This window comes from Mandrillus leucophaeus, unplaced genomic scaffold, assembly GCF_000951045.1.
Source record: "Mandrillus leucophaeus isolate KB7577 unplaced genomic scaffold, Mleu.le_1.0 Scaffold269, whole genome shotgun sequence".
Lineage (NCBI taxonomy): Eukaryota > Metazoa > Chordata > Mammalia > Primates > Cercopithecidae > Mandrillus > Mandrillus leucophaeus.
In genome coordinates, this window is record NW_012102798.1 from 4712754 (window position 1) to 4722816 (window position 10063).

At 38.2% G+C, this 10063-nt stretch overlaps 1 protein-coding gene across 1 annotated transcript; it reads right to left on the reverse strand.

Annotated features, from left to right (window-relative positions):
- Window positions 1-3818: 3818 nt before the first annotated feature.
- Window positions 3819-4299, reverse strand: LOC105542818 (small nuclear ribonucleoprotein Sm D2). Its single transcript, XM_011984518.1, has one exon. The coding sequence runs from the start codon at window positions 4267-4269 to the stop codon at window positions 3913-3915; it is 357 nt and encodes a 118-aa protein (XP_011839908.1). The 5' UTR covers window positions 4270-4299; the 3' UTR covers window positions 3819-3912.
- Between the last annotated feature and the right edge of the window lie 5764 nt (window positions 4300-10063).

The following is a 10063-nucleotide window of genomic DNA, read 5'->3' on the forward strand; positions in this document are numbered from 1 at the left end:
TTTCTTTCCTTCCTTCCTTCCTTCCTTCCTTCCTTCCTTCCTTCCTTCCTTCCTTCCTTCCTTCCTTCTTTCCTTCCTTCTTTCCTTCCTCCCTCCCTCCCTCTTTTTTCTTTTCTTTCTTTTTTTTGACAGAGTCTTGCTCTGTCACCCAGGCTGGAGAGCAGTGGTGTGATCTCGGTTCACTGCAACTCCGCCTCCAGGGTTCAGGTGATTCTCCTGCCTCAGCCTCCCAAGTTGCTGGGATTCCAGATGCCCGCTACCACACCTAGCTAATTGTTTGTATTTTTAGTAGAGATGGGTTTTTGCCATGTTGGCCAGGCTGATCTCGAACTCCTGACCTCAAGTGATCCTCCCACGTGGGCCTCCCAAAGTGCTGGGATTACAGGCGTGAGCCATCGCGCCCAGCTATTTTCTCACCTTCTTTAAACCACTGACTGGATTCCATATCCGTGTTCAAATAGTTGTGTATATTTTATAACAGTATGTTCTATGATGGTAGAAAAATAGATCTAGTCATGGCTCCCATAAATTTAAATACCAGTTTAAAGAGAGGAATGAATAGAGTTTTGCAACTGGGATTTCTGATGTGAATCTTTGAAAAGAATGTCACCTTATAGTGCCATTAGAATAACTTAAATTTTAACATTTTTCCGTTGTGTTTTGTTTTTCCATTTTGGTTTTCTTTTTTTCTTTTTGAGAGTTTTGTTCTGTCTCCCAGGCCGGAGTGCAGTGGCTCAATCATGGCTCAATGCAGCCTGGACCTCCCAGGCTCGAGCAGTCCTCCCATCTCAGCCTCCTGAGTATCTGGGACCACAGGCGCATGCCACCACACCTGGCTAATATTTTCTTTGTAGAGATGGGGTCTCATTATGTTGTCTGGGCTAGGCTTAAACTCCTGGGCTCAAGCAATTCTCCTACTTCAGCCTCCCAAAATGCAGAGATTACAGGCATGAGCCACCACACCTGGCATTTTTTTTTCTATTTTAAATACATTTTATTGTTTAGGGCAATTTTAGGTTCACAGAAAAATTAAGCAAGAAATTCCAGAGAGTTTCCATATACCCCCTGACCACCCCCAACCCCAGTCTCTCACTATCAACGTCATGCACCAGGGTGGTACATTCATTACAATTGATGAAGCTATGCTGACACATCATTATCACCCAACGTCCATAGTTTACATTAAGGTTCACTCTTGGTTTTGTACCTTCTGTGAGTTTGGACAAAGGTATAATGACATGTACCTACCATTAGCACAGTATACAGAATAGCCTCACTGCCTAAAAATTCTCTGTGCTCTGCCTATTCTTTCCTTCCTCCTCACTATCCCCTGGCAACTATTGGTCTTTTTACTATGTCCATATTTTTTTATTTTCCAAAATGTCATATAGCTGAAATCACACAGAATGTAACCTTTTCAGATTGGCTTCTTTCACTTATCAATATGCATTTAAGTTTCCTCCATGCCTTTTCATGGCTTGATAGCTCATTAGTTTTTAGAGTCAAATAACATTTCATTGTCTAGATTTGCCACAATTCATTTATCCATTCACCTACTGAAGGACATCTTGGTTGCTTTCAAGTTTTAGCAATTGTGAATAAAGCTGCTATAAACATCCATGTGCAGGTTTTATGTGGACAGAAGTTTTCGATCATTTGGGTAAAAGTGAAAGAGCACAAGTGCTGGATTTTATGGTAAGAATATGTTTAGTTTTGTAAAGTGTCTTCCAAAGTGGCTGTACAATTTTGCATTTCCATCAGCAGTGATTGAGGGTTCCTGTTGCTCCACATCCTCACCAGCATTTAATGTTGTCAGTGTTCTGGATTCTGGGGATTCCAATAGGAGTGTAGTAGTATCTCATTATTGTTTCAATTTGTATTTCCCTAATGATATAAGATGTGGAACATCTTTTCACATGCTTATTTGCCATCTGTATATCTTCTTTGACTAGGTGTCTGTTCAGGTCTTTTGCCCATTTTTCAGTTGAATTGTTTGTTTTCTTATTGCTCTGTTTTGACAGTTATTTGCATATTTTGGATTACAGTTTTTAAATCAGATACGTTTTTTAGAAATATTTTCTTATAGCCTGTGATGTGTCCTGTCATTCTCTTAACAGTATCTTTTGAGGAGCATACGTTTTTTATTTTAATGAAATCTCATCTATCAATTATTTCTTTCGTGAACTCTACCTTTGGTGTTGTATCTAAAAAGTCATCACCACACCCAAGGTCATCTTGATTTTCTCCTATGTTACCTTCTAGGAGTTTTACACTTTTGCATCTAACGTTTAGCTCTATGATTCATTTTGTGTTAATCTTCATGAAGGGTGTAAGTCTGTGACTAGATTCTGTTTTGTGCATGTGGATGTTCAGTTGTTCACACCATTTTTTTTCTTGTTTTTGTTTTTAAAGGTGGGATCTTGCTCTATTGCCCAGGCTCATCTCAAACTCTTGGGCTCAACCAATCCTCCCTGCCATAGTGCTGGGATTATGGATGTGAGCCACCATGCCCAGCTGAAGCACCATTTGTTGAAAAGACTTTCTTTGCTCAATTGTATTGTCCCTGCCCCTTTGTGAAAGATCAGTTGACCATACTTATGTGAGTCTATTTCTATGCTCTTTATTCTATTCAATTAATCTATTTGTCTTTCTTTTACCAATACCATATCATCGTTTTTTTTTGTTTTTTTGTTTTTTTTGAGACAGAGTCTTGCTCTGTCGCCCAGGCTGGAGTGCAGTGGCCCGATCTCTGCTCACTGCAACCTCCACCTTCCGGGTTCATGCCATTCTCCTGCCTCAGCCTCCCAAGTGGCTGGGACTACAGGCACCCACCACCACGCCTGGCTAATTTTTTGTATTTTCAGTAGAGACAGGGTTTCACCATGTTAGCCAGGATGGTCTCAATCTCCTGACCTCATGATCCTCCCGCCTCAGCCTCCCAAAGTGCTGGGATTACAGGCCTGAGCCACCGCAACTGGCCTACCATACCATCTTAATTACCATAGCTTTATAGTAAGTCTTGAAGTTGGGTAGTGTCAGTACTCCAACTTTGCTCTTCTTCAATACTATGTTGACTATTCTGGGACTTTTGCCTCTCTTTATAAACTTTAAAATCAATTTGCCAATATCTGCAACATAACTCTCCGGGATTTTGATTGGGATTGCATTGAATCTACTCATGAAGTTGTTGGGAAGAACTGATATCTTGACAATATTGAACATGGATTATCCCTCTTATTTAGTTCTCTTTCTTTCATCAGAGTTTTTTTTTTTTTTTTTTAGATGGAGTCTCCCTCTGTCTCCCAGGCAGGAGCGCAGTGGTGCGATCTCAGCTCACTGCAACCTCCACCTCCCGGGTTCAAGCAATTCCCTGCCCCAGCCTCCTGAGTAGCTGGGATTACAGGCACCGCACGCGCAGCGAATTTTTTTGTATTTTTGGTAGAGACGGGGTTTCACCATCTTGGCCAGGCTGGTCTGGAATTCCTGACCTCATGATCCACCTGCCTTGGACTCCCAAAGTGCTGGGGTTACAGGTGTGAGCCACCGCTCCTGGCCTCATCAGAGTTTAATAGCTTTCCTCATATAAATCTTGTACATATTTCACAAGATTTACACCTGCATATTTCATTTTTGAAAATGCTAATGTAAATGGTATTGTGTTTTTATTTAAAGCTCCACGTGTTTATTGCTGGTGTATGGGAAAATGATTGATTCATGTACATTAACCTCATATCCTACAACCTTTCTATAATTGTTTATTAGTTCGAGGACTTTGTTTTTGTTTTGTTTTGTTTTTGTAGTTTTTTTTTTTTTTTTTTTAGAAAAAAACCACAGAGCTTTATTATTCTCAACACCAATGGCAACGGTCTTCATAGGACAAGAGAGTGAGTTCTGTCGATGGATAGGCAGCCCCTACTTGCCGGCGATGAGCGGGTTCCGCAGGACCACGATGACCGAGTCCCCGCGCAGGAACATCTTGGAGATGTAGCGGTCTTTGTTGACTGGCTTGGATTTCTTCTTGCCCTTGCCGCTCTTAGGGACCTCAGTCCACATCTCCTTCACGTTCTCCAGCACCATGTTGCAGGGCCTATCGAAGGCCTTCACGCGGCCCAGGAGTTTCTTATTGTTGCGACAGTTGATGAGCACTTGGGTGTTGTTCTTGACTGACTGACTGAGCACGGAGAGTGGACCCGTGTGAAATTCCTCCTCCTCTCGCTTCTGCAGCTCCTCTGGGGTCATCTCACTCTTGGGCTTGTTGAGGAGGCTCATGATGGTCACTAAGCTCTCTGTTCACTCCCGTTTCCCTGTTTTTGTAGTTTCTTAAGAATTTTCTACATAGATGATCATGTCATCTGCAAACAAAGTTTTATTTCTTCCTTTCCAACTTACATACCTTTTATTTCTTTTTCTTGTTTTATTGCATTAACTAGGACTTCTGATACAATGTTGGAAATAAGTGGTGAGAAAAGATGTCTTTGTTCCATATCTTTGCAAACAAGCTTCTAGTTTCTCATCATAAACTATGATATTAGTTGTAGGTTTTTTGTTAGCTGTAGGTTTTTGTAGATGTCCTTTATCAAGCTGAGGAAGTTTTCCTCTATTCCTATTCTGCTGAGAGTTTTTTTTTTTAATCATGAATGGGTGTTGGATTTTATTAATTGCTTTCTCTCCATTTGTTGATATAATTATGAGACTTTTCTTTTTTGCTTGTTGATGTAATGGATCACATTGATTGATTTTTCAAATGTTGAACCATCCCTGTACAGCTGGTATATCCCACTTGTTCGTGGTGCATAGTTTTTCAAAAATTCTTTGTTGGATTTGATTTGGTGAAATTTTGTTGAGGATTTTTGCATCTATGTTCATGAGAGATGTTGGTTGTTGTTTTATTTTCTTTTAATGGCTTTGTCTGATTCTGGTATTAGGGAAGAGCTGGCCTCATAGAATGAGTTAGGAAGTATTCCTTCTGCTTCTATATTCTGAAAGATATTGTAGATAATTTGTATAATTTCTTTCTTAAATGTTTGGTAGAATTCACCTTGATAGAATTTACCATCTGTGCCTGGTGCTTTCTGTTGTGGAAGGTTATTAATTATTGATTCAATTTCTTTAATAGATTAAGAAATTCTCTATTCTTATTTAGATTGTCTATTTCTTCTTGTGTGAGTTACGGCAGATTGTATCTTTCAAGGGATTGCTCTATTTCACCAAGGTTCTCGAATAATTTTTTCATAGTATTTCTTTATTATCTTTTTTTTTGAGACAGCGTCTTACTGTCATTCAGGCCAGAGGGCAGTGGTGTGACCGCAGCAGACTTGAAATCCTGGGCTCAAGTGATCCTCCTGTCTTAGCTTCTTAGGTAGCTGGGACTACAGATGCATGCCACCACACCTGGCTTTTTTTTTTTTTTTTTTTTTGTAGAAACAAGATCTCTATTGCCCAGGCTGATCTCAAACTCCTGGCTTCAAGTGATTCTTCTGCCTCAGCCTCCTAAATGCTGTGATTACAGGTGTAAGCTACAATACTTGACCTCTCTTATTATCATTTTAATGTCCATGGGATCTTTAGTGATGGTTCCTCTTTCATTTCTGATCCTAGTAATTTGTGTCATCTTTTTTATCTTGGTTTACCTGGAAGGACGTTTATTAATTTTATTGGTCTTTTCAATGAGCCAGCTTTTTGGTTTTGTTGATTTTCTTTATTGATTTCCTGTTTTCAATGTTATTGATTTCTGGTCTGTCATTATTTCTTTTATTCTGTGCACTTTGGATTTAATTTGTTCTTCATTTTCTAGTTTCCTTAGGTGCAAGCTTGGATAATTGCTTTTAGATTATTCTTCTTTTCTAATATACATATGTAATGCAATAAACTTCCCTCTAAGTACATTGCTTTTGCTGGATTGTGCACATTTTAATAGTTGTATTTTCATTTCCATTTAGTTGACAATATTATTAAGTTTCTTTTGAGATTTCTTCTTTAGCCCATGTGTTATTTAGAAGTGTGTTGTTTGATCTCCAAATATTTTGAATGTTCAGGTTATCTTTCAGTTATTGATGTTTAATTTCATTGTGGTCTGAGAGCACACGGTGAATGATTTCTATTTTTTAAAGAACGTAATGTGTGTTTTATGGCTAGAATGTGATGTATGTTTCAATTTAGCTTGAGAAGAATGTGTATTATGCTGTTGTTGGATGAAATCATTTATAGATGTCAATTATAACCAATTGATTGATGGTGCTGTTGAGTTCAGCTATGTCCTTAATGATTTTTTGCCTGCTGCATGTGTCCATTTCTGATGGAGGGGTGTTGAAATTTCCAACTATAATAGTGGGTTTCTCTGTTTATCCTTGTAATTCTATAAATTTTTGCCTCATTTATGTTAATACTCTGTTATTAGACAAATGCGCATTAAGGATTGTTATTCTTCCTGAAGATTGACCCCTTTTATCATTATGCAATGCCCCTTTGTATCCCTGATAATTTTTCTTGCTCTGTAGTCTGCTCGTCTGTAATTAAGATAGCTTCTCAAGACTTTTGATTAGTGTTAGCTTGGTATATCTTTCTCTATCCCTTCACTTTGAATCTATGTGTGTCTTTATATTTATAACCGACATATTGTAGAAATAATCTAACTGGGTCTTGTTTTTTTGACTCATTCTTACAATCTCTGTTATTTAATTGGTATACTTAGATAATTGACATTTAAAATCACTATTGATTAATCACCTGGGTTAATATCTGCCATATGTATTACTGTTTTCTCTTTGTTGCCCTTTTTATTTGTTTCTGGTTTTGTCCTCTATCCTTTTCCTGCCACTTTTGGTTTTAATTGAGTATTTTATATGATCCAATTTTCTTTCTTCTCTTGGCATATCAATTATACATTTTTTGGAGCTTTCTTAGTGGTTGCCTTAGAGTTTGCAATATACTTTTACAATTAATTCAAGTCACATTCAAATAACATTTCACTAATTCACATGTAGTGCAAGTACTTCACAATGAATTATCCCTATTTCTTCCCTCTTGTCCCTTGCATTATTACTATCATTTATTTCACTAATACACAAGTGTACGTAACTATATATCTATACACATATAAATGTGCATATGTAATCTAACCCTTGTTGCTCTTATTATTTTGAACAACTATTACCTGCTAAATCAATTAAAAATCAGTAAATAAAAGTTTTCCTTTACTTTTATTTATTTCATCTCTAATGCTTTTTATTTCCTTATATAGATCCAAGTTTCTGATGTATATACTTTTCTTTCCCTCTGAAGAACCTTTAAAACTTTATTTATTTATTTATTTTCTTTGAGACAGTATTGCGCTGTCACCCAGGCTGGAGTGCAGTGGTGCGAGCTTGGCTCACTGCAACCTCCACTTCCTGGGTTCAAGCAATTCTCGTGCCTCAGCCTCACAAGTAACTGGGATTGCAGCCATGTGCCACCACACGTGGCTAATTTTTGCATATATATAGACACATATTTATACACAAAAAATATATATATTGTGTGTGTGTGTCTATATATATATATTTTAGTAGAAACAGTGTTATGCCATGTTGTCCAGGTTTGTTTTGAATTCCTGACCTCAGGTGATCTACCTGCTTCGGCCTCCTGAAGTATTGAGATTACAGCCACGAGCCACCATCCCCCAGCCTAAACTTTTTTTTTTTTTTTTTTACAAATCGCTTTCAACAAATTTTCCCAATGTTTTCTTGTCTGCAAAAGTCATTATTTATCCTGCACTTTTGAAGAAACTTTTTACAGGATACTTAATTCTAGGTTGGTTTTTTTTTTTTCCTCTCAACACTTTAAATATTTAACTCCACTCTTCTTGCTTGTATAGTTTCTTAGAAAATCAGGTGGCGGGGCACAGTGGCTCACACCTGTAATCCCAACACTTTGGGAGGCCGAGGCAGGTGGATCACGGGGTCAGGAGTTCGAGACCAGCCTGACCAATATGGTGAAACCCCATCTCTACTAAAGAATATAAAAATTAGCCCAGCGTGGTGGTGTGTGCCTGTAGTCCCAGCTATTTAGGCGGCTGAGGCAGGAGAATCACTTGAACGCGGGAGGTGGAGGTTGCAGTGAGCTGAGATGGCGCCACTGCACTACAGCCTGGGCACCAGAGTGAGACTCCATCGAAAAAAAAGAAAGAAAGAAAATCAGATGTCATTCTTATCTTCACTCCTCTATAGGTAATATGTTTTTCCCTCTGTCTTCTTTTAAGCATTTTTCTTTATCTTTGATTTCCTGATAATATATGCCTAGGTGTAGTTTTTTGTTGTTGTTGTTTTTGTTTTTAAATATTTATCCTGCCTGACATTCTCTGAGCTTCCTGGGTCTGTGGGATGGAGTTTGACATTAATTTAGGAAAATTCTTAGCCATTATTCCCTCAAATAGTTTCTGTTCCTTTCCCTTTTACTTCTCCTTGTTGTAGAAAGGGTCTTCTAAAAGTTCATGGAAAGTGTATATTATGAAAAACTATGTATGACTTAAAAATTTTTTGCACCAAACTAAAGTCATCCTAACTTGTTCTAACATGTCTGAACAGGTTCTAGCTTGAAGAACTAAGAAGAATAAGACGTCGGTTTGAAAACAGCCTCTATTAGAACATTATGAATTCTGCTCAAATTGAAGCAAGAACCAACATTAAATTTGTGATGAAACTCGGGTGGAATAATGGTGATATCACTGATGTTTTATGAAAAGTTTACAGGGACAATGCCCCAAAGAAATCATCAGTTAACAAATGGATAACTCATTTTCAAAAGGGAGATTATATTGAAGATGATCATGCAGCAGCAGATTATCCACATCAATTTGTGAGGAAAAAATTCACTTTTTCGTGTCCTAATTGAAGAGGACCAACGATTAACAGCAGAAACAATAGCCAACACCATAGACATCTCAATTGGTTCAGCATACACAGTTCTGACTGAAAAATTAAAGGTGAGCAAACTTTCCACTTGACGAGTGTTGAAACCACTGCACCCAGATCAGCTTCAGACAAGAGCAGAACTTTCGATGGAGATTGTATTATGTTTCTTAAAAATTATTTTTAATTATTGTAGGTACATAGTAGGTGTACATATTTATAGGGTACATGAGATATTTTGATACAGGCATATAATAAGTAATAATCACATCGTGGAGAATGGGGTATCCATCCTCTCAAGCTCAATTGAAATTTTTTTTGACATTTTCATCATATACTTTAATCTCTTCATTTTACAAATGAGGAGAATGCATTGCCTATGGTCTCATAGCAAAGTGACGACTAGGTTGGGACTAGAATCAGTAAAGGTTAGGACTAGAACCAGGTGTTTCAACTAGTCTCGTATGTGTCCAAGTGCACCATACTTGGTGGTTTTGAATTCTTAGAGCTGAGTCTTGTGTGGTTAGGGGGTCATGTGCAACTTCACTAGTAGGGAGTTCGCTTCTTAAAAACTTTTTTTTTTCAGCTCCCCACACATCTAAATATTTTGTGATGAGATACTTTGAAAGGGTAAGTCTGGCTCCATGAATGTCCCATCTGTATAGCTGCGAAGTATCCTGATTTAGAAGGGTCCTGGGCTCTGGCTCTGTTTACTTTTTTGTTTGTTTGGTTTTTTTTTTTTAATTATACTTTAAGTTCTGGGGTACATGTGCAGAACGCGCAGTTTTGTTACATAGGTATACATGTGTCATGTTGGTTTGCTGTACCCATCAACCCGTCACCTACATTAGGTGTTTCTCCTAATGCTATCCCTGCCCTAGCCTCCCAGCCCCCGACAGGCCCTGGTGTGTGATGTTCCCCTCCCTGTGTCCATGTGTTCTCATTGTTCAACTCCCACTTATGAGTGAGAACATGCGTTGTTTGGTTTTCTGTTCTTGTGTCAATTTGCTGTGAAATTTTAAATAAGTGGGATCAAGATCCTGAAGCATGTCTTTGAAGAATTGTAACAGGAGATGAAACATGGCTTTACCAGTATGATCCTGAAGACAAAGCACAATCATAGCAACGTCTACCAAGAAGTGGAAGTGGTCCAGTCAAAGCAAAAGCAGACTAGTCAA

What these genes read in the sequence shown, in the direction of transcription:
- LOC105542818 (XM_011984518.1), bottom strand. Translation starts at nt 4,269, where the DNA reads ATGAGCCTCCTCAACAAGCCCAAGAGTGAGATGACCCCAGAGGAGCTG.